Raw genomic sequence first — 25,526 nt, 5'->3', positions numbered from 1 at the left:
CTTCGTAAGTTGAAAATACTAATTATTAGTTCATGACCACAATTTTGATTTTGTGTGATTTAACCCTAAATTCACGGTTTTCAGATTTTTTCCCAAATGTCAGCTATAAGATCTACCTACATGCCAAATTTCATGATTCTAGGTCAACGGGCAGTACCCTGTAGGTTTCTTGATAGACAGACGGACAGACAGACAGACAGAAAGACAGACAGACAACAATGTGATCCTATAAGGGTTCCGTTTTTCCTTTTGAGGTACGGAACCCTAAAAATAAAGTCATACATGTTCACAGTGAACTAACAAATTCTCACGAACAAATAACAAGGTTTTAATCATTTGTTTTAATACACACTCCATACAAACAAATGTTTCTAAATACTGTTTACAATTTTGTCTTCGTCAGAAATAAATCACTGAACATAAGTTGCGACACTCGTGATTCTGAGTGCGTAATCTTTTCTTAAAGATAAAAAATACTTTGGAAGTAGTTAAGTAATGATCTTTGAATGTAAGAGCACGTCAAAGTGAATCCTTGAAGGATTACGAAATTCTTTTACAAAACTGTTTATGAGGAAACTGCTTACGACACTTTTCCTATAGGTCGGTATTTAGAATTTTTCAATAATAATTTAACTTTTTCTCTATATATTTTATTACATAATATTATATTGTATATAATATGAAGGTATGTATTTATAATTACTTTACATCTCGCAACGCTTATATATTAAAAAAATTAGGTGGGTAAAGTACAAGTACATTTTTGACATCAATTAAAATTATTTTTAAGTCAGAAATAAATAGATATATAAATAAAAAATGTACGTTCTTATGTAGGTATTATACATATTATGACGTCAACCGTAATGCATCAGAGCTAAGCTAAAATAATTACTTGAGTCATAAAAAATAATCCTAGTTCCGCGGACTTTTGTACAATAATTACAAATAATTCCAAGTAGGAACGACGTTATTATCATTTTATGGTAATTCAAGTTACAAATATTTTATGTTTATGTTTATGTTTATGTTTATGTTTATGTTTATAGATAACTTTGAACGACTCGGTAGTCACCTACTCGTATTGTTGTAATGGAACATCCATACTCATATTATTATAAATGCGAAAGTGTGTATGTCTGTCTGTCTGTCTGTCTGTCCGTCTGTCTGTCTGTCTGCTAGCTTTTCACGGCCCATCCGTTTAACCGATTTTGACAAAATTTGGTGCAGAGATAGCTTGCATCCCGGGGAGGGAAGGACATATGGGCTACTTTTTATCCCGGAAAATAAAAGAGTTTCCACAGGAATTTTGAAAATAGAAATTCACGCGGACGAGGTCGCGGGCATCACCTAGTTACGAATAAGTTCAGGGAACCTACCACGGAGGTCGTCCGACTAACTAAATACAATATAATATCGAAGTTACCGCCAAAGCGTGTGAACAGTTAGTTGAGGTAACTCAGTTCGTCTCAACATTCATTTAATAATAAACAATTGGTAGGTCGTGGATACGTATCTTCAAATTAAGGAAATTTTGGTAATAAAAAGGCAATATACAATACATACATACGTCATTGATTAACTTAATATAAATTGGGTCTTTGAGTAATTATTTATTTCCTTAATCTAAATATCACTTATTTAACTATTTTATACAATTAATTATTCTCGATTTATCAAATCTCTTACAATATACAAAATGTTCGACTGACACTATGCTCCAAGTATCGCAAAGATGCCACACTTAGGGTAATCAATTTACAATAATAGACCAAAATCCCAGCAGCGTCAGACGTTATCTATTTTCTGACAACAAAATGCGTAGTGAGTTGTTAGTGCGTAGACGTACTATTGACGTACGCATATCTGCTAGCTTGTACGTACTATTGACGTACGCATATCTGCTAGCTTGTACGCCTACGTGAACCCAGTACTCTCTTTTCTTAGTCTAAACACTGATTTTATGTAGGTATGCCTTACAGAATATTGTTAATAATTAATGCCAGACACTTTCCGTCGCCCGTGATTTCTGCCACACTCGCAAAAAACAATAATTTAATGTTACTTATGGTCTGAGTTGTAATTTTCATATTATGATACCACCCAGACAATACACAAAAAAATAGCACTCAGAGTTTAAGAGAAGTAAGTAATGTGATTGCGTAGCTGATATCTTAATTGGCCGTCGGCACAAGCTAAGTTAACAAAATATACAAACGTCAATAGTATGCACTATGCACTAACACTACCTACTCTATAACACACATTTTGTTTCTCAGAAAATAACTAACGTTTTGCGGCCCCGGGATCTTAGATCAGAAACTTTTCAGTGTTAAATACTGAACAATAGCCACCGAGCTCATTTGACATTCATTTTTAATCCATTGAAAGTTTCCTACGAAAAAATATTTTAATATCACTCAGTGCAGCAGCAATGTAGAACCAACCAACGTAACTTGTACGTAATGTAACAATGCAACTTGATAGCTATCATTCAGTGTTGAACACTGAGTTGGTGAATCACCCTGCTGGGTTCAAATGTGTTGACGTTGTGTCGTTCAGCCCGGCCCGTGCAAGGTGTAAGTGGTGAATCACCCTGCTGGGTTCAAATGTGTTGACGTTGTGTCGTTCAGCCCGGCCCGTGCAAGGTGTAAGTGGTGAATCACCCTGCTGGGTTCAAATGTGTTGACGTTGTGTCGTTCAGCCCGGCCCGTGCAAGGTGTAAGTGGTGAATCACCCTGCTGGGTTCAAATGTGTTGACGTTGTGTCGTTCAGCCCGGCCCGTGCAAGGTGTAAGTGGTGAATCACCCTGCTGGGTTCAAATGTGTTGACGTTGTGTCGTTCAGCCCGGCCCGTGCAAGGTGTAAGTGGTGAATCACCCTGCTGGGTTCAAATGTGTTGACCGTTCAGCCCGGCCCGTGCAAGGTGTAAGTGGTGAATCACCCTGCTGGGTTCAAATGTGTTGACGTTGTGTCGTTCAGCCCGGCCCGTGCAAGGTGTAAGTGGTGAATCACCCTGCTGGGTTCAAATGTGTTGACGTTGTGTCGTTCAGCCCGGCCCGTGCAAGGTGTAAGTGGTGAATCACCCTGCTGGGTTCAAATGTGTTGACGTTGTGTCGTTCAGCCCGGCCCGTGCAAGGTGTAAGTGGTGAATCACCCTGCTGGGTTCAAATGTGTTGACGTTGTGTCGTTCAGCCCGGCCCGTGCAAGGTGTAAGTGGTGAATCACCCTGCTGGGTTCAAATGTGTTGACGTTGTGTCGTTCAGCCCGGCCCGTGCAAGGTGTAAGTGGTGAATCACCCTGCTGGGTTCAAATGTGTTGACGTTGTGTCGTTCAGCCCGGCCCGTGCAAGGTGTAAGTGGTGAATCACCCTGCTGGGTTCAAATGTGTTGACCGTTCAGCCCGGCCCGTGCAAGGTGTAAGTGGTGAATCACCCTGCTGGGTTCAAATGTGTTGACGTTGTGTCGTTCAGCCCGGCCCGTGCAAGGTGTAAGTGGTGAATCACCCTGCTGGGTTCAAATGTGTTGACGTTGTGTCGTTCAGCCCGGCCCGTGCAAGGTGTAAGTGGTGAATCACCCTGCTGGGTTCAAATGTGTTGACGTTGTGTCGTTCAGCCCGGCCCGTGCAAGGTGTAAGTGGTGAATCACCCTGCTGGGTTCAAATGTGTTGACGTTGTGTCGTTCAGCCCGGCCCGTGCAAGGTGTAAGTGGTGAATCACCCTGCTGGGTTCAAATGTGTTGACGTTGTGTCGTTCAGCCCGGCCCGTGCAAGGTGTAAGATAAATGTACCTAGAGTCGGCGCCAGAAGTCCGAGAAGAGCTAAATCCATGTAAGTAGGGATTCCACAGTAGTTTGTTGTACTGAGTCAGCCATTACTCTCAACAACTACCTATACATTTTCATTGTATTTAAAGACGCTTCAATTCATACAAGAACGTATCTGATGCGTCAGTTAGTCTGTCGGTACGTTTCCTACGATCGGTATGGATACACACTCGTCTCTTATTACAACATTGTATTTACAGTGTAAGGGAGCGAGTGACGTTTATATCAACGTGAGTCGACCACGCCCGGCCCTGCCCGCGGCCCGGCTCTGCCCGCGGCCCGGCCCTGCCCGCGGCCCGGCCCTGCCCGCGGCCCGGCTCTGCCCGCGGCCCGGCTCTGCCCGCGGCCCGGCTCTGCCCGCGGCCCGGCCCTGCCCGCGGCCCGGCCCTGCCCGCGGCCCGGCCCTGCCCGCGGCCCGGCCCTGCCCGCGGCCCGGCTCTGCCCGCGGCCCGGCTCTGCCCGCGGCCCGGCTCTGCCCGCGGCCCGGCTCTGCCCGCGGCCCGGCTCTGCCCGCGGCCCGGCTCTGCCCGCGGCCCGGCTCTGCCCGCGGCCCGGCTCTGCCCGCGGCCCGGCTCTGCCCGCGGCCCGGCTCTGCCCGCGGCCCGGCTCTGCCCGCGGCCCGGCTCTGCCCGCGGCCCGGCTCTGCCCGCGGCCCGGCCCTGCCCGCGGCCCGGCCCTGCCCGCGGCCCGGCTCTGCCCGCGGCCCGGCTCTGCCCGCGGCCCGGCTCTGCCCGCGGCCCGGCTCTGCCCGCGGCCCGGCTCTGCCCGCGTCCCGGCTCTGCCCGCGGCCCGGCTCTGCCCGCGGCCCGGCTCTGCCCGCGGCCCGGCTCTGCCCGCGGCCCGGCTCTGCCCGCGGCCCGGCTCTGCCCGCGGCCCGGCTCTGCCCGCGTCCCGGCCCTGCCCGCGGCCCGCGCTCACCGCCCGTTGTTTCGTACACACACACTCATTTTACTAAACACACATAAATATAAATTGAGAGGAGGTAGTGAGCTGAACAACTTAATGGTAACAGATAAGAACAAGCGCCATCTGCCTATTCGAACTAGTCTAAACTTAGGTCTTAACTACGTTACCATATTATATACGTCACTCGTCGGGAGCAAAACAAATCTACCTACTGAAATCTAGTTTAATGCTGCCTACTAGGATGTGATGAAGAATAAATTACATATTTCTTTCATAACAAATATCAATGCAAAAGCCGGGTAGCGCAGACGGGCGGCGACGACGCGACGTTAGAGAGCAGGCCACAGGCGTACGACGCACGTTGTTTACTGACAGACAACATACTCGTACGACGCTCGCTCATAAAAATCTTATTTGTTAGGTACTGCAATATAAATAGCGGCAAAACATGTACGTGTTCTGTGTTATATCACTTATAATTACAAAATATTGAATGATGTCTCTACCATAGGAAACTTAATAAGGATGTTCCAGTGAATAGTGTTTATTAGAATGTTAACAACATTTTTCAAAAGTAAGACCTAAGTTTCATTCCAAATAAAAAATAGGATACAATATCATAATTAGAATTTATATCTTCAACTATCACAAAAATGTCTAGCGAGCATTTATTCTAAACCCAGTTATTATTATTTTAATGTAAAAAATAAACCAAGTTTCTGCCAACCCACATCTGAATTCGTACGAATGTTTTGCCGGTATTTGTATTTCAAAAACATGAGAGTATCACTCACGAATGAATTAATTGGTACTTAATTAATCGAAAACTAAGTTTTCTTGGGATAAAATGTTGTAGGAGATGGTGGCAGCTGGCGCTCGGCGCCCTGGCGCGCCGCATCAGCTGGCGAGCAGCACGGCGCGCAGGCGCGCGTGCAGCGCCGCGGCCGCCAGCAGCGCCAGCACGCAGCGCCAGCTGTCCGACAGCCCCGCCGAGCCCGTCTGCATCGCCGCCGGCCGCTCGCCTGCCAACACCACAAACACGAGTCAAACACTATAAACAGGGGCCCTTTTTTTGAAATCGACTTAACCGTACTAGTTTGACAGTTCACAATCACTTCCGATTGGCTGATCGATTGACCGATTTGTTAAAACAGCAAAGCAACAATACAGCAAAGATACCATAAATTCAGCACAGAACAGCGATTGAGATTGTAATAATGATTGCAATACAGTTTTTAAAAAAAAATTATACAGGAGCTTCTGTAAAAATTGTGGACTATTAACTTTTTTCTTAATTTCGTTGAAATCTTATAGATACCTATGTTCTGACGATTTGCATTTAACATTTTACTGGTTCAACGACAGCGAAGTCCATTGATTCTAGACTCGTCGTACCTGTACTGTAGGACACGTCAGTCAAAACGCATCACGTGAGCGAGATGACGTCACAAGCGCGTGCAGTTGCACGTGAATGCCGCTCGTCTGTATCGCGCCGACACGCTTCTAATGCTTCTAAATCTAATATGTCATCAGTCATAGAGATGCTACAGGTGCAGCGTCAAGCGCAATGCTCCACAGACAATACTATATCATGGTGCAAGATCCCAGGGCCACCAGACTTCACTTATATTTTCTAAGTAATCAAATTTGTGGGATAGAGTCGTGTTAGAGTGTAGTTTTAACGTACTTACGCATATCTGCTAGGCTGGGCCGATGGTCAGTTTATAAGTATCAGCTAAGGCACGTAAAAACATTACATACTTTTCATTAAGTTTGAGAGCTACTTTTTATGTATGTTTTATAGACAATTGTTAATAATTCGTCGGCTGCTTACAAAAGTATTGATAATTCCCTGAGTATCATAATATAATTTACGACTTTTATTAAGTATATATATTTTTTGTAAGCTTTAAAGCGTTTGGTGTTTGGCCTACGGGAAGTGTCTGGCAGCATAGGTACTATTGATTATTAACAATATTCTGTAAAACGTTCATAAAAATCAGCTTTCAAATTTTATGAAAAGTGAGTAATGTTTTTACGTATCTTTAGCAGCGGATACCGTTAAATTGGCCGTCGACTCGAGCCAGCAAATGTGCGTACCGTAAAAGTACACACTAACCGCACATTTTGTTTCTCAGACAATAGGTAACATCTGGGGCACTGGGATCTTGTTCTATCACCTTTTGTGAGGTGGTGGCCTTACCGTTGAGCACGTGCACGCGCACGGCGGCCAGCTCGGCGTTGGAGGGCGCGCAGGAGTAGCGGCCCGAGTCGGCGGGCGCGGCGTCCTGCACCAGCAGGTAGGACGTGGTGGCCGCGCCCTTCTCCGTCACCACCGACACGCCGCCGCGCGACGAGTCGTACGATATCACCTGCTTCAGACGCACCCGCGCGCATTAGTGTAGTGTAGTGGAGTGAGGTGGTGGCCTTACCGTTGAGCACGTGCACGCGCACGGCGGCCAGCTCGGCGTTGGAGGGCGCGCAGGAGTAGCGGCCCGAGTCGGCGGGCGCGGCGTCCTGCACCAGCAGGTAGGACGTGGTGGCCGCGCCCTTCTCCGTCACCACCGACACGCCGCCGCGCGACGAGTCGTACGATATCACCTGCTTCAGACGCACCCGCGCGCATTAGTGTAGTGTAGTGGAGTGAGGTGGTGGCCTTACCGTTGAGCACGTGCACGCGCACGGCGGCCAGCTCGGCGTTGGAGGGCGCGCAGGAGTAGCGGCCCGAGTCGGCGGGCGCGGCGTCCTGCACCAGCAGGTAGGACGTGGTGGCCGCGCCCTTCTCCGTCACCACCGACACGCCGCCGCGCGACGAGTCGTACGATATCACCTGCTTCAGACGCACCCGCGCGCATTAGTGTAGTGTAGTGGAGTGAGGTGGTGGCCTTACCGTTGAGCACGTGCACGCGCACGGCGGCCAGCTCGGCGTTGGAGGGCGCGCAGGAGTAGCGGCCCGAGTCGGCGGGCGCGGCGTCCTGCACCAGCAGGTAGGACGTGGTGGCCGCGCCCTTCTCCGTCACCACCGACACGCCGCCGCGCGACGAGTCGTACGATATCACCTGCTTCAGACGCACCCGCGCGCATTAGTGTAGTGTAGTGGAGTGAGGTGGTGGCCTTACCGTTGAGCACGTGCACGCGCACGGCGGCCAGCTCGGCGTTGGAGGGCGCGCAGGAGTAGCGGCCCGAGTCGGCGGGCGCGGCGTCCTGCACCAGCAGGTAGGACGTGGTGGCCGCGCCCTTCTCCGTCACCACCGACACGCCGCCGCGCGACGAGTCGTACGATATCACCTGCTTCAGACGCACCCGCGCGCATTAGTGTAGTGTAGTGGAGTGAGGTGGTGGCCTTACCGTTGAGCACGTGCACGCGCACGGCGGCCAGCTCGGCGTTGGAGGGCGCGCAGGAGTAGCGGCCCGAGTCGGCGGGCGCGGCGTCCTGCACCAGCAGGTAGGACGTGGTGGCCGCGCCCTTCTCCGTCACCACCGACACGCCGCCGCGCGACGAGTCGTACGATATCACCTGCTTCAGACGCACCCGCGCGCATTAGTGTAGTGTAGTGGAGTGAGGTGGTGGCCTTACCGTTGAGCACGTGCACGCGCACGGCTGCCAGCTCGGCGTTGGAGGGCGCGCAGGAGTAGCGGCCCGAGTCGGCGGGCGCGGCGTCCTGCACCAGCAGGTAGGACGTGGTGGCCGCGCCCTTCTCCGTCACCACCGACACGCCGCCGCGCGACGAGTCGTACGATATCACCTGCTTCAGACGCACCCGCGCGCATTAGTGTAGTGTAGTGGAGTGAGGTGGTGGCCTTACCGTTGAGCACGTGCACGCGCACGGCGGCCAGCTCGGCGTTGGAGGGCGCGCAGGAGTAGCGGCCCGAGTCGGCGGGCGCGGCGTCCTGCACCAGCAGGTAGGACGTGGTGGCCGCGCCCTTCTCCGTCACCACCGACACGCCGCCGCGCGACGAGTCGTACGATATCACCTGCTTCAGACGCACCCGCGCGCATTAGTGTAGTGTAGTGGAGTGAGGTGGTGGCCTTACCGTTGAGCACGTGCACGCGCACGGCGGCCAGCTCGGCGTTGGAGGGCGCGCAGGAGTAGCGGCCCGAGTCGGCGGGCGCGGCGTCCTGCACCAGCAGGTAGGACGTGGTGGCCGCGCCCTTCTCCGTCACCACCGACACGCCGCCGCGCGACGAGTCGTACGATATCACCTGCTTCAGACGCACCCGCGCGCATTAGTGTAGTGTAGTGGAGTGAGGTGGTGGCCTTACCGTTGAGCACGTGCACGCGCACGGCGGCCAGCTCGGCGTTGGAGGGCGCGCAGGAGTAGCGGCCCGAGTCGGCGGGCGCGGCGTCCTGCACCAGCAGGTAGGACGTGGTGGCCGCGCCCTTCTCCGTCACCACCGACACGCCGCCGCGCGACGAGTCGTACGATATCACCTGCTTCAGACACACCCGCGCACATTCATACACCGCCCTCGGGGCCGAGCACCCGTGCGGGTTGCAACCGTTGGCGTTGCACACTTGACGCCATCGAACTAGGTTGTTTGAGGCCACTATCTCACTAGGACACCGTGGTGGCTTGAGCTACCAAACGACATCATGATGAGAACAATCACTTCACACCAACAGTGCACAACAGTGTACCCTGTACGGTATCTCCACTGGTGTCCTAGTGAGATCGTGCCCTTAAAGTCCATAATATGACCGTATCGCGTGGCTCACAACGAACTACGAGCTGTGACAACATTATTATATTATACAACAGTTACAGCTCGCATGCTGTGAGGAATCAGGATACGACTTAATACTACGGGGGGGGGGGAGGGGAGACAGCTGCCGATCCACATAGCGAACAGTTTCGACGGTTTCCGTATTGTCCCGGGAAAAGTTTCTAGTACCGCGAAAGATACGAGAAGCGATCGAAATTAGTCGCCACCCGAATTTAAATCGCGACAATGGATGGATGCTAGAGGAAACCGCTTTTTGACGCTAAGACGAGGGCATCTGTCGTGGGACAGGACACCATTAGCTCCGCTTGCTTGGATTACGGTGACGGTTCCAGCGATGAAGATCAGCAAGAACTGTCGGGAGACGATCGGCGGCTGTCTCCTCCCCCCCCCCCCCCCCCCCACCGCAGCCACCCTCACAACGGGCTCTACGAGCAGCGGCACGCGCGGCCCGCAGTCACAACTGCGGCGCGTGCGCGAACTGACTCCTTTGAAAAAGGACCCCGGATGGGTACGAAACTAGTCGGGCTAACGTGGACTAAACACGTCAGTACAGCCGGGACAAATATTATTTACAATTTTTGTTGCTTTTAAAATACAAACTAAATAGATAAGTACTATGGTTTCACTTAATATTCGTGAACCGTCAACATTTCAGTTACTAAAGAATAAAGACTCATTTGTATGGATACAACCAATACCCCTTCGTTGTTGGACGCGACGCAAGTGCCACAGATCCGCAGATCGGCAGATCGGCAGATCGGCAGATCGGCAGATCGGCAGATCGGCGGTGAGGACACACTCATCAATAATACGTTCTTCTCGTCATCCCATAACTTTATACAGTTGCTACATTTCCAAATACCTACGCGGCCGAAAGTAATGTACATCGGCCTTTGTAGAGCGTTGTCTCTGTCACTCATACCTATATGACGTTTTGTCCATCTCAACTACAGGGACACCGCTCTACAAATCTGCTATCTCCTTCTAAAGGTCGGTGTACATTAGTTTCGGCCGAGTACTTATTATCAGCGGCGGGGTTCGCTAACTCAGTGTTAGACGCTGAATGTTACCCCGTTACCCCGTTACCCCGTTACCCCGTTACCCCGTTACCCCCGACCGCTGACCTCATTTCACATTCATGTTTTCATTCTCAATTGAGCCCTGAGTTAGCGTCACCCCGCAGAGCTGGCAGTTGGCGTAGCGCGCGGCGCACGACGCACGACGCACGACGCACGACGCACGACGCACGACGCACGACACACGACACACGACACCACGGACAGATCAAGCGGAACAACGACGCGAACTGTCGCTGGCATGTGTTGTATAAGAGAGCGCCACACGAGTGCGAGGTTGCGCTAGATTTGTCGTTGGTCTATAAGACGGTTGTGTCTGCGCAGGCGCCGCTCACTCTAGTTGTCGTGCACGTGCTAAGTAAGGGCGGCTAAATCCGAATAGTATTATGTATTACATATAAATCGTTGAGTGTTTTGCTATCAAAGACTACACTTTGGATTCCAATCCGCCCTTATATCGCAAATTTATTTTTAAGACCAAACTCAAAACCGCGACATCGCGCAATTTTAGTAAAAATTGCGAGCTCACTTAATATACCTAATACAGTTAATTGAGGCAGTCGAACGACTCGGCGCGGTTCGAGACCGGCGACCGTGCGTGGAGCTTAGGTACTCGTTGCGAATTCGCATCGTGTCGCATCGCGGTTTTCAGTTCAGTCATTGTTCGGCTCCACTATCGGGCTTCGGCAAATGTCGCGAATTGTGCAGCCGGCGGCAATCGTAGCGTTCCGCACATTCGCGCTAACCCGAATGATTGGTGCAGATACAGGTATTTTAAAAATCCCTCGGGAGATCTTAGTTTTTCCGGGATATATCAAAACAGCACGCCTGATTGCCGTCACAGAATGTCACGTCTGCCGGCCGGGTGATTCGTCAAACTAAAACACAAAACGTTCACCGTATCGTAATATAATAATATTATATGGCCACAAGCCAGTTGATTTGTCGAATGCCAAAATATTGTGTACCGAACTCGAATGATTTGCCGAATGGCGACAGTGGAGCCATAAGAAGCTAGTAGTAGTGTAGTTCAGGAATGGAATGCATACTTTGCGTCCGCTCACCTCGTCCTCGTGGTACCAGAAGATGTAGGCGGGCGGCTCGGGGCTGAACTGGATGAGGCAGGTGAGGTTGATGGTGGAGCCGATGTCCACGTGCAGGTCGGGCCCGCCCAGGATGCGCGCCGACGGCACTGCAACAAGCACCACCACGTAACGTACAGAAACCCTTTGTGGGGTCGAGCAAACGCTTTTATAACGTAGCTAGGAAGATGCTAACGATTTCTATCGGGTAAATTTTGATTTTTAAAAATCTCGTGGGAACTCTTTGTTTTCTAAAGGATAAAAGTAGCCCGTGTCACTCTCCGGTCTTTAACTATATCCATGCAAAAATGACGTCGATCCGCTGCTCTGTTGTGGTGTACTTGAAAGACAAACAAACACGCTTACGCATTTATAATAATATGGGTAGTGATCTTAAAAGAAATCTATATCTACATATTAAAACATTTTGTGTTTAGAAAGAGTAGATAAGTGTCGCTGCCCCTTGGAGGCGTCGACCCAAGCCCCCAAGCCCCCCGGCCCCTGCGGCCGTGTCGCTGCCCCTTGGAGGCGTCGCCCCAAGCCCCCAAGGCCCCCGGCCCCTGCGGCCGTGGCGCTGCATACTCTTCACCATAGGTAAAGCTGGCACTAGTATGAATTTGGGGAATGTTCCGTGGACAGGTTTAGAAATCTCTGTAGCTATCTAAATTTGTATGCTGCATGCTTTCGTTAGTTCTCTCGTAACATTTCTTTTTCTATGAAGGTAACATTATTTAACTGTAGCGCGCTCCTGAGCCTCGTGTAACACGTTAACACACCGAATGTAATGTTAAACAATTTGCTGTGCAAAGTGGCTCTTAATGACGCTCCATTCTTTCCGCCCCGCCCGCCCTGTCCGCCCCGCCCGCCCTGTCCGCCCCGCCCGCCCCACGTGCTCGTGGAAATATTATGACGTCATAAAACAGGGAATCAACTGACGCGGCGCTGTTTCTACCACCTATTGTTATTATTAATGAACAACACCATGCAGGGCTCGCGACTCTACTCGCGAAACTATGTAGGTACTTTCTCTATTGCACTAACAAGAAAAACCAATTTTTTTTCAAATTACCAACATGGAGAATGTTTAACAAATCCAATTTGACAGCAAAAAACCACGAAGGTTTAAAAAGTGTGTCATTCCGTCTACCTATTAATAGGTACATACATATTTATAGTACATATAGGTAGGTTATAGTGCTTCTATAAACAATTTACATTGTTCATAGAAGCACTTATTACATTACATTTCATACAAAAATGAGGATCGTTACAATTTGTTAATATAATAGGATTTTAGCTTATGTTTTACATTAAATCTGGTTAGTTCGGTTCTAACTTTTTTATCTAAAGTATTGATTAGGCGAGGGATCATATACCTCTGTATGCACCGGTGCGCTCATCGCATTCGTTGTCTGAAGGTAGGGTTACGGTTTTGTAGCTAATCAGAAATGTTTACAAGCTGCCTATACTACATCTAATTCCAACAAAATTGGACAAATTCAGCAAGTAATTGTAGAAGGAGATAATGCCCTAAATTCATCTCCTACCTGTAGTCACTCACAAATCACAATCAGTGCAAGAAAGTAATCGCAGATTTTCATCCACAGGTCGTAGTGAAAGTCACGAGAAAAATGTACGGCTGTGACTTAGCATCATAAGGACTTTGCCGTAGTCGGGTGAAAATGTACTGCTGTGACTTAGCATCATAAGGACTTTGCCGTAGTCGGGTGAAAATGTACGGCTGTGACTTGGCATCATAAGGACTTTGCCGTAGTCGGGTGAAAATGTACTGCTGTGACTTAGCATCATAAGGACTTTGCCGTAGTCGGGTGAAAATGTACGGCTGTGACTTAGCATCATAAGGACTTTGCCGTAGTCGGGTGAAAATGTACTGCTGTGACTTAGCATCATAAGGACTTTGCCGTAGTCGGGTGAAAATGTACGGCTGTGACTTAGCATCATAAGGACTTTGCCGTAGTCGGGTGAAAATGTACGGCTGTGACTTAGCATCATAAGGACTTTGCCGTAGTCGGGTGAAAATGTACGGCTGTGACTTAGCATCATAAGGACTTTGCCGTAGTCGGGTGAAAATGTACTGCTGTGACTTAGCATCATAAGGACTTTGCCGTAGTCGGGTGAAAATGTACTGCTGTGACTTAGCATCATAAGGACTTTGCCGTAGTCGGGTGAAAAAGCAGCGGTTCTCTAATCGCTATCAATATTGTAATTTAGAACGTCTGCGCGGGACGCAGTTGCATTAGACCTAATGGTGCGAGTGCTAGTGTAAGTCGGCGAGCGCCGTGACACTGGCAGTGACAGTGACAGTGACAGTGACAGTGACAGTGACAGTGACAGGCGACACGACGAACAATGAGGTCGTCGGCTACAGCGGAGGCAGGTTTTGTGTTCAGGGCGGGGACCAACTGAATCATCCGAGCGTTAAGTTAACGTTACTGTGAATCGAAGCCAGGTCTGCTTGGTTCTTTGTTCCATTCGGTGCATTATAATGAGCTATAGAAATTAATGACGAGAGTCGTCATAAAATACGTGGGTGGTCCTTAATGACCGCGCCTAACTGTGAACTAGTAAAGGAAACGAAATGAAACAGTTTTATCTTGACAAGTGTTTTGATGCTCGAATTCTATCAACGTTGGTGTGGTATGAAATCTCATACTAAGCACAATGATAAGCAATAAACGTCGAGTTGTGACTCTCTGGCCTGCCCGGCCAGCGGGCTCTGATTTACGCACACATTAAACGGCAATTAGAGGAAATTCCTGGGGTCTGGACACAGTCTCACAACTCACAATGATTGCTTCTACAGTTTTGGTATCTCTCCAGTCCATAGAACAGTAAAGCTATTCAGGAATTTGGAAGATATTCCAGATTGTCTCAGATCTGTTGTCATCCAAGGAATCTGGGATATTTTTATGGAAATTTGGCAGATAGAACTGATATCAGTTCAAGAACGTGTCTATAAAATTTCATTGAGCTTGATTGGAGAACCAAACTACGTGTGTATAGAGAGCGCTGGGGCGCTGGGAAAGTGTTCCGGCCCTCGGGGCGGGTTGCTAGTACACTATTCCTGTCTTCTGAACTATTCATTAACCGACTTCAAAAAAAGGAGGAGGTTCTCAATTCGTCGGAATATTTTTTTTTTTTTTACCCCCTTAGGGGTTTGAAAATTTGTGTAGTCCACGCGGACGAAGTCGCGAGCATAAGCTAGTAAAATAATAAGCTTCGTTGAACCTCTACATGCAACATCATGTCGCTCTGTGGCCGAATCTCTGAAGCGCTTACAGCGCTGTGTGGCGCGCTGCCAAAGCGCTGCAGAGCGCGTGTGCTCGGCGTCGAGCGTGATTTCACTTTACATGATCTCGTTACTGCCAACTTGTGTATTTGCTCTTTGTTTGTTTCCCTTCCTTCCTGAACTCCCAGTCTGCTTTATTTCAAATCCGCTTCAACTATTGAAAACATTTTTCATTCGAAATTCTAGTTTTAATACTTTTAATACTCTCATTTTGTGGCTCATTTGAACAGCGATCTTTTAAATTGCTACGCGTTGTTGCACTTTGTTTTATTTTAATTTAAACCGCAGTAGTCTCTAGGATTGTACGAATACAAAGCACGACGCTTCCAGCGAGTACAATTATGTCGTGCACTTAAACTATGCTTTCTTTCTAAGAATAAATGTGAAAGATCTCTTTAAACTAATTAGAATTAAAACCTGTTATAGCTTACTCCTTTATTTTGAGTTGCAATTCAGGTGTGGGCGGGATCCAAGTATTGGGCCCTAGAATAGACGTCATAATGTTTGTAGCCCGCGTCGCTTATTGAATTAGAAGCCGGGGGCTATTAGTGGCACCCCCTCGCCCCGCGGCCCCCGGCCGGCCCTTCGACAACCGGCCCGTGAAATTGCCCCTAATAATGTTCGAGTTACACCTGTACACTGTACACTGTACACTGTACACTGTACACTGTACACTGTACAGGCACGAGCTACTCATGATCCGTTCATTGAATGGGAACGTTACGTTGATTGACTGTTTATTTTAATGTTTGTTCTGAGATGTTAAGAATTAAATAAAATTAATTAATTAGAGATAAAAAATTATGAATGAATGAATGTTAATGAACGACAAGATATAATTTGACTACGTTATAACTAATGTGAAAATAAATTAGATGGATTGAACATAATTACTTCATTTTAAATTTTTTGCTTAACAATAATATGTTGAAAGTAGGAAGAATGACATTCCTACATTTTCTGTAATGAAGGTAACAATAATTGTAAAGGCTACCTGGCTACCACGTGCTAAGCGGTGACAGCCTGGTGGTTGAGAAGTCCACCTCCTACTCGGGAGGTCGGGGGTCAGATACGCATCTCGGATTTATGTGCGTTTAAAGTTGCTTGAAGGGTGAAGGAAAAGATCGCGAGGAAACCTGCAAGCCTGAAAGTTCTCCAAAGACATGAAAAAGTCTGCCATAGTATAGTCTGCCTCACTACCTAGTGGTAGTCTCACTCTGAGAGGAAACCCTCCCGGGGTATTGGTCATTATGAGTTTCTGGAGAGTGAACAATCAATTCAAATTGCTGCATTTTGGCCGTAATTAATTAACCTTTAGTATAAAAAATATCATTTCTTCACTATTCTACGAGGAAGACGACGTACATATTATTAAAGAGGTGAAAAATTGAACATTTTAGGCAAGAAGGCGAAAATATTGGTTCTTTAGGCGTTGTCAAATGTGTTGGTCGGGAACGAAGCGACGACGCGCGGCGCTAAGAGCGCTAAGAGCGCTGAGCGGCCGACACGGTCGCGCTCCTCCTTCGGCTTTATGTCATACCACGTCGTCCTCGGCGCCCGTGGCCCCGCTGGCCCGTGGCCCCGCGGCCCCGCTGGCCCGTGGCCCCGCGGCCCCGTGGCCCCGCGGCCCCGCGGCCCCGTTGGAAGCCGCCCGCTCGCTTGGTGGACAGACGACATCAAACGATGGCGGCGGCGCAAGACTGTGGCTTGGTTGGCAATGATGATGATGGTTCTTTGTTAACTATGGAATTCTAAAAATGTAGAGCTGGTACTCTACATAATTATAAAGGCATTGTACATTCTGACAAAGGACTCGCCATATTATGTACTCTACATATCCAACTGTCATGTCAAAGAGTATAGTTTTACGTATCGCACACCCACACAGCCCCCGCGCTAACCCGGAGCGGGCGAGCGCGGGTGACGTGCGGGGGTGCGGGGCGTCCCCCCGCCTCATACCCCGATTGCCATCTCGACCTGTCGCGGACTATACTTAAACCGTACTTTAGTACGGAACCCTCATTGCGCGAGCTTGACTCGCACTTGGCCGGTTTTTTTTCTATTGTACAGTAAAACTACATTCATTCATTCACCTCTTCTTGTTTTGAAGGACCCAAAGGCTTTGAAGGTTGCACGTAGCCAGGATAGCGGGCACCGGGTGGGCGACCCACAACTTCACCGGGTGGGCGACCCACAACTTCACCGGGTGGGCGACCCACAACTTCACCGGGTGGGCGACCCACAACTTCACCGGGTGGGCGACCCACAACTTCACCGGGTGGGCGACCCACAACTTCACCGGGTGGGCGACCCACAACTTCACCGGGTGGGCGACCCACAACTTCACCGGGTGGGCGACCCACAACTTCACCGGGTGGGCGACCCACAACTTCACCGGGTGGGCGACCCACAACTTCACCGGGTGGGCGACCCACAACTTCACCGGGTGGGCGACCCACAACTTCACCGGGTGGGCGACCCACAACTTCACCGGGTGGGCGACCCACAACTTCACCGGGTGGGCGACCCACAACTTCACCGGGTGGGCGACCCACAACTTAGCAGAAGTCGGAGCATTTATTTCACATCATCATGCGTAGGTATTTTAGCGTTATATTTCTAAAGATCAAATAACTTCGCTCGCTCGGAAACCCTATAAATTCCAATTTATGCGTTAATTATGAAGCTAGGGATTAAATAACACGATACAGAAAAGGGGTTTGTAGAAAGCTAAAAGATGACTTAGAATAGAATTCAAGAGGAGCTCGAATTTCTCAATGCAAGTGGAAAATTTAATAGTAGTAGGTACCTAATCTATAAATACTTATTTTTACTTCTTTGTAGATCTTGCCAATTTTCTAGTATAATCTAAATGAGAATTGTTTGAGTTTGGTCAAAGAGAAATATTATGGTTTATGGTACTAATATTATAAATGCGAAAGTGTATCTGCTAAGCTATGACGGCCCATACACCTCAACTCATTTTGACGAGGTACAGATATAGATACTTGCATCACGAGGAACATAAGCTACTTTTGGCCCCGGAAAATCAAAGAGTTCCCATGGGATTTTTAAATCCACGCGGACAAAGTCGCGGGCATCAGCCATAATCCATAATTTTTCCAGAATCGTGCGCGTGTTCCTCGTAATGTTGTCCTTCGTGGAAAAGTGAGTGGAGCCAATGTTAGCATAGTTTAGAGCTTAGGAAATGAAAGCTTATTGTATGGAAGGCATTATAATTTAGTAGCAGGCGCTAGGGAATGGGAACAACGGCACCACAGCTGAGATGCTGCGGAAGGATTAACCAAATAGCGGTCTCTTGTACTGGCGTGTATACAGGGTGTAGCGCGTATTGTGTACAGGGATTTGTCAAGCTCATTGTAGTGTGAAGGCTTCACAGTGGACACCAGACACAAATTCATCTATAATTGGAGTGGTTACAGGCTCCATCCTGAAATACCAGGTTTCAGATGTCTCGGAAGTCGACCAGCTGGCGATGTCTGTAGACCTTGCCTCAATACTTAAATACTTACTAACTATATATCATGTGTAAACTGTAGATCGTGCAGTCTTCACATATGAAGGGGTTCAAATCGTCATTTGTAAGGCGTCAACGAATCATTTCTAAGCAAGTGACGGTATACCGTCAGTCGTCATATGGAGAAGCCAGCGGGGTACAGCAATAACATATTATTGCTGTACCCCAGTGGTTTCTCAATATGAAGGATATTGTGTAAGCGAAACATGGGTGACACAAATAGGATCTTATTAGAGTAAAAATATAATATTATTCTCTCGTAGAAATCTCTATTTTTCAATTTTTAATTTGATTAGCAAAATAATAAATTATAACCACTGGCGGCACTGCTGGCGGCTTTACTAAAGAAAGTCGCTAGAAAAACAAACCACACCAGCAGAAACTCGCGAACGAACTGTCCACCCGCTACCAGCAGCCTCATCGGCAAAATGGCCGCCGCATTGCAACTGCCGCAAACAAAACTGCTGTTTTGCGGCTGTGTGGATCCACCTTTAGGGCGGTTTCTGACTAGCGTATTATACGCGCGTATAAGCTCGTTTTTGGAAGCGCATGTAGGCGCGTATCGGCGCGCCTTTTGGCACACGCTCAACTCGTACGAGCGTTGACGCGCTTCTAAGCTCGTATAAGCGCGTCAACGCGAGAGACACCTCCCCGCAACACCACTGGTTCGAGCGTACACGCCGAAATATGCCCGTATACGCGCGGCCGGTTTTTTGAAACGCGTATGTAGCGCGCGAGTAAGCGCGTATGCTGAAACGACCGTATACGCGCAAAAAATACGTTAGTCTGAAACCGCCCTTAGGTAATCATAATTCGTAGCACATTCGTAGCAACCCTCGCTGCAGCTACGAGTGTGCTACGGTTTGAGTCCTGCGATAAGTAACTTTATAAGCTCGCGCGTCTCTAAACGTTCCCCGCACAAATAGCTCATCAGTGTATCCAGCATCACCATCTTAATTGCTATATTATATTATTACACTCGTAGCATAGATGACATCATTTCTCAATGTATTTGTGTCGAATTAGCTGGGATCGTGGCAGCGCATACATATTAAATATTAGGATTGCTGTACACATAGTCAACTCAGTTTATACAATTGGGAGAATTGAATATAATATACTTTAGTTTTACTTAAATGATACTGTGGCTTCTCGCTGAAATACGTAAGAGCGTACCACCGAGAAACACAGGCAAGAAACTCGGCGGCTTCTTTTAAAAAATGACTTTTAATAAACTGAATATTAAAAAACTACAGAACTAAGGTTTCTATATCAAGAACATCGCGTCAAGCATTGGGTTTAGTAGGATTGTTAGTTCATCAGTCAGTCATTTATGGTTCAAACTTCAAACTCATTTTAAGTATAAGCTGCCCTTGGCTTCATCATGAAACACTTCATAATATTATAACAAATTAAAAAAACCAATTGAAATCCATACTATAAATACGAAAGTGTGTCTGTCTGTATATCTTCTAGCTTTTTACGGTCTAACAGTTTAACCGATTTTGATGAAATTTGGTACAGAGTTAGCGTACATCCCGGGGAAGGAAGGCTTCTTTCCCGGAAAATTAAAAAGTTTCAGGACTTAAAAAAACCAAAATCCACGCGGACGAAGTCGCAGTCGTCATCTAGTTTTGAAATTATTGTGCAAAACCACACGGATAAAATACAAGTTTAATATCTTTGTCTTCCAAAATATATAATATTTTCACTTATTGTTGAGATAGCGTAAGCGCTTCTCGGGCGAGTTTGTTATTGCCTTCGATTGCAGTGTGTTGGCGGGTTGGCCGCGCGCCAGTGAGATGGCTGCAAACCACACACACACACACACACGTGCGATGCTACCGAGAGAGCTCTGTTTACACAGGACTTTGTGCCGGCGCCGACATATTCTCCCAAAAATAGCATTTGATAGGCTCCCATTGACGATACTCCTGCATCATCTCAACTCATCGCTGGCCCGCCATTGAGCATGGCTCTTATTACACTGTCAGATATGCAGATTACTCACAAAATTTTACTTCATTGTAAAAGCACGTAATAGTTAATTACTTAAAATGCACATAAATTGGAAAAATTTGCCAAAAAGCCCTGGATCGAAAGATGTGGTGAGGGCTGACGTGACATCAAAATGCGTCTGCAGTCTGCACACGCATTTTGACGGCGCATTCGATGTTCGACGCTGCTAACATCATTCGCATTTCCATTCTTACAAAAAAAGCGCGTTTCTCGAGTCTTTATTACACATTGCGGATTGCGGATTGCGGATAGCGGATTGCGGATTGCGGATTGCGGATTGCGGATTGCGGATTGCGGATTGCGGATTGCGGATGGGCAACGTAAGGCAAACTGCACTTTGTACGAATTTAACTTTTGCAAACTCTTACGAGCACACACGAACATTCCTGATCTTAGTACATCGAGGTACTTGCTGTCGGGTGCGCCGTGCGAGTTAGTACATCGAGGTACTTGCTGTCGGGTGCGCCGTGCGAGTTAGTACATCGAGGTACTTGCTGTCGGGTGCGCCGTGCCAGTTAGTACATCGAGGTACTTGCTGTCGGGTGCGCCGTGCGAGTTAGTACATCGAGGTACTTGCTGTCGGGTGCGCCGTGCGAGTTAGTACATCGAGGTACTTGCTGTCGGGTGCGCCGTGCCAGTTAGTACATCGAGGTACTTGCTGTCGGGTGCGCCGTGCGAGTTAGTACATCGAGGTACTTGCTGTCGGGTGCGCCGTGCGAGTTAGTACATCGAGGTACTTGCTGTCGGGTGCGCCGTGCGAGTTAGTACATCGAGGTACTTGCTGTCGGGTGCGCCGTGCGAGTTAGTACATCGAGGTACTTGCTGTCGGGTGCGCCGTGCGAGTTAGTACATCGAGGTACTTGCTGTCGGGTGCGCCGTGCGAGTTAGTCGCAGGTTACACCCAGTCTAAAGTGTCAGCCTAACAGTAAAGTCGTCTTGTCTTCCTCCTCCCGCACTCAGCGGCCGCCTCAGTTACATCATGGAGGCCTACAGTTACACGGTAGCAAACAGTGAGCGGGAGACCGGAGTTGTCGATTGCACATAACTTTAAAAGTGAAGATAACGGAGGGTAGTTCATTAATTCCGCGACGCGACCGGGGGCGGGGGGGGGGGGGGGGGGGGGGGGGGGGCATCGGCGTTCGTTAGCGGAAACTTGAGGCATCGAAATGAGAAATATGCAAATGCAATCTTTTAAAAGCTCCGGACAAAGTTTAATTATGTTCCGTCTCTTTCCCGCTGGCCGTTGTTTATGTTCCGTCTCGTTCCCGCTGGCCGTTGTTTATGGGGACAGTTTTAAGTTATTGCTAATTACTTAGTTGTAGGGAGTACATAATTAAGATCTATTTTGTTTCATACTATGTTATGCTATTTTTAAACGACGTCAAAAAAGGAGGAGATTCTCAAACTCTGTTGATCAATTTTAATTAAATGTATATTTTTACCCCCGATACTAGGTATAAAATATGTTTATTTGAAAAAAATATTATTTCCGTGGTGAAATTTAAAATTGGTAGTTATCATTCGCTTTAGCGGTGAAGGAAAACATCGTAAGGAAACATGCGTGCCTGAGAGTTCTCCATAGTGTTCTCAAAGGCGTGTGAAGTCTGCCAATCCGGAATTGGTCAGCGTGGTGAACTTTGGGCCAAACCTTTCTCACTGTGTGAGAAAAGCCGTGCTTAGTAGTTTTGAACTTTATCTTGCTGGCGAGTGGATACAGTGTCAAGTAGGTCAATATTAGAAAATCTACATATATAAAAGGAAAAGGTGACTGACTGACTGACTGACTGATCTATCAATGCACAGCTCAAACTACTGGATGGATCTGGCTGAAATTTGGCATGCAGATAGCTATTATGACGTAGGCATCCGCTAAGAAAGATTTTTGAAAATTCAACTCCTAAGGGGGTGAAATAGGGGTTTGAAATTTTGTAGTCCACGCGGATGAAGTCGCGAGCATAAGCTAGTTGTACCTAAAGTCGAAAATGCGATCCGTATTCATTTTCTAGCACGAAGGTATTATCTATATCATGCCATCAGAAGTTGGTCGACGCGACGGGCGACGCGACGGGCGACGCGACGGGCGACGGGCGACGGGCGACGACAGTGACTGAGGCAATTTGCCTCACAAAGACATCGGTTTTTGTTTCTTTACCTTTAGTAGGTGTATTCAGTGTGAGAGACAAAAGAGCTAACGATCCTTTGAGCACATGTTCTGGTCGTTTTGTCCGACCACCGACCACCGACCACCGACCACCGACCACTGACCACCTTCACGCCGCAGTATGTGATCTACCGCTACTTGGTGACCCAAAGGTTAACATTCCGGTACATTACGTTATAGTAGTTAGCGACAGTTAGTTAGGATCTGGGCCTACGACCGTCGGCGTCGCTACTCATGGCTGTACAGAGCCGCTCTACTCTACATGAATCGGATTTGAGTTTACTAATCTATATCAAAATATATAAAAGGGAAAGGTGACAGACTGACTGATCTATCAACGCACAGCTCAAACTTCTGGACGGATCGGGCTAAAATTAGGCCTAGGTACAGATAGTTATAGTTACGCCATAGCGTAGGCATTCGCTAAGAAATCATTTTTGAAAATTCAACCCCCAAGGGGGTGAAATAGGGATTTGGTGTATTCCACGCGGACGAAGCCGCTAGCATAAGCTAGTCACACAAATAGATGGCGCTGTCTGTCATTAACTTGCAGTGTTTCACATAAAAGTGTTATATCTTGTACGGTGGTATGAAACCCCATTACAGTGAGAGTCCGACTCGCACTTGATCGGTTTTTTTAACTTCTTCATAATATTATAATGATGGATTTCCATTATATACAATATCTGTCACCGGCGGTACTCACGTATTTGTGATACAACAAAATATTATTTCACGTGATACAACGGGCTCTACGGGCAGCGGCACGCGCAGCTCGCAGTCTCAACCGCGACGCGTACGCGAACTTACTCCCTTAAAAAAGGACCCCGAATGGGTTCAAAACTAGTCGGGCTAACGTTGACTAAATACGTCAGTACAGCCGGCGACAGATATTGTCTATAGAGTAAGTGGACTCAATGGTTTTATCTCAAGCCGTTGGTCCGCTCGCGCTGCCGCTGTGACTATAATATATTATAAGCATTAATTCTATACACACACACACGCACACTCGCACGCACGCACGCACACACGCACGCACGCACGCACGCACGCACGCACGCACGCACGCACGCACGCACGCACACACACACACACACACACACACACACACACACACACACACACACACACACGGATGAACACGGATGTCGCCAATTGAGTAGAAGTAGAAACGAATGTTTTTTTTGTGTTTTATAAAAACGGCTAAGCTTTTCCATGTCAAGACTATAGTGTGTTTTCAATTAACTTTTAAATCATTGCTGTTTCTTATTGAGACGGTTCTTTATTGGAAAATTTAATATAAGATACCTAAAGACTAATAAAATACAATGATTATCATTTTCGAGATCGATATACTGTCGTTAAGGAAGCTGAGATAATTACTGTAAGAAAATATTTTTATTAAGAAGAAGAAACAATTTACTGTCGTAGGAAGATCGACTCAATTTTGTTTTATCCTTTAAGACATAAATTCGGTATTATATTGGTTGTTCGAAGCGTACTTGGGACAGAAGACGATGGGATACATTACTGCCGAGTCCCGAACAGTAATTGTCGATAAATTAAAACACTCAGTAAACAATGGCGGAGGGAGCGCGAAGATACATAATTAAACTTTGTACGGAGCTTTTAAAACATAGCATTTGCATATTTCCGTTTCGATGCTTCTAACTGCTGCTAACGAATAGCGGTGACAGTTTCCGTGGCTGACACGAACACGATTTGAGCTGGACTTCTTACAGCCGTACTCAGAGTCGCTAATCGTTAATTAAGATTGAGTTAAAACGAGACAGATTTATGTGAGAGATCTGTCTCGTTTTAACTAAACTTAAGTAACGATTAAGCGACTCTGAGTACGGCAGTTAATGTTTGTATCCATATTATCTAATAAAATAAAAATCCACGGTCAATTTTAGACTTGAATTACACACATTGACATATAGTCCGTATAAAATGACTCCTGACGCACCATTTTAACTGTATAGATCAGCTGTCATGTTCAAAGTACGGGTCCACCTTTAAATAAGGACTAAAATCGTACATTTGACATGAAATTTTACACAAATGGCGCGTGCAGAGTTAAATTTTACGCGTTATATACATTTGTTTTAAAATTTACGGATTGAAGTGGATTGGCTTGACCGAATTATTGACGACGATAGGTGGCGTTTGCCTGACGAACAGTGAACTCACGAACGAAACAATCACATAAGCCTGCCATTGGAGAGTGGAAGTATTATTGACGACGATAGGTGGCGTTTGCCTGACGAACAGTGAACTCACGAACGAAACAATCACATAAGCCTGCCATTGGAGAGTGGAAGTATTATTGACGACGATAGGTGGCGTTTGCCTGACGAACAGTGAACTCACGAACGAAACAATCACATAAGCCTGCCATTGGAGAGTGGAAGTATTATTTTCTGTTTGACAGAAGTCGATTCATAAGATCGCGATCGGCGAGAACTGTCTCGGTGTAAAATACTTTCCATTTTTTCTCCATTTCCCCGGCGCGGCGTGGGCGTGTTACGTGTAGAGATTGAATGCCTGACGCCTCGTGCGACACTTGTTCACGGTTACTGATGCCGGGAGGCTGGGAGGCTAGGAGGCTGGGAGGCTGGGAGGCTGGGAGGCGATATACATTCATACTTCTCAAATCGAAGGGCTAAACAAAAAAGAGGGTCTTGCCGTTGATGAATTTATGGTTGGTCTGAATAATTTGTATTTTTTAGGGCTTCGTACCCAAAGGGTACCAAAGGGACCTTGGTACTGAGCCTGCGCTGTCCGTCTGTTCGTCCGTCTGTTTGGCCGTCTGTTTGGCCGTCGGTTTGTCAGCGGACGGCATCTCATGAACCTTAATAGGTAGGGAGTTGAAATTTTGAAAG

At 47.6% G+C, this 25,526-nt stretch overlaps 1 protein-coding gene and 1 long non-coding RNA gene across 9 annotated transcripts in view; one reads left to right on the top strand and one right to left on the bottom strand.

Moving 5' to 3' along the window:
• The window catches only part of LOC138404294 (uncharacterized), a 351,188-nt gene that overhangs the window by 60,635 nt on the left and 265,027 nt on the right, over positions 1 to 25,526 (top strand). The window lies entirely within an intron of this gene.
• The window catches only part of LOC138404195 (zwei Ig domain protein zig-8-like), a 452,145-nt gene continuing 431,271 nt past the window's right edge, over positions 4,653 to 25,526 (bottom strand). For 3 of the 8 annotated variants that reach the window (XM_069507610.1, XM_069507620.1, XM_069507614.1), the window contains 2 exons: positions 11,581 to 11,723; positions 6,939 to 9,165 (listed from right to left, as the gene is read on the bottom strand). In XM_069507610.1, the coding sequence (XP_069363711.1) occupies positions 8,761 to 9,165; positions 11,581 to 11,723 (548 nt within the window). In that variant the 3' untranslated portion in view covers positions 6,939 to 8,760. Of the gene's footprint in view, positions 5,752 to 6,938; positions 9,166 to 11,580; positions 11,724 to 25,526 lie in introns of those variants that run through there. The other 5 variants (XM_069507618.1, XM_069507623.1, XM_069507627.1 and 2 more) reach the window with 4 other exon arrangements.

Source organism: Maniola hyperantus, chromosome 2, assembly GCF_902806685.2.
Source record: "Maniola hyperantus chromosome 2, iAphHyp1.2, whole genome shotgun sequence".
In the NCBI taxonomy this organism is placed as follows: Eukaryota; Metazoa; Arthropoda; class Insecta; order Lepidoptera; family Nymphalidae; genus Maniola; species Maniola hyperantus.
The sequence above is the reverse complement of the archived record's forward strand: the minus strand, read 5'-3'. Positions and strand labels throughout refer to the sequence as shown.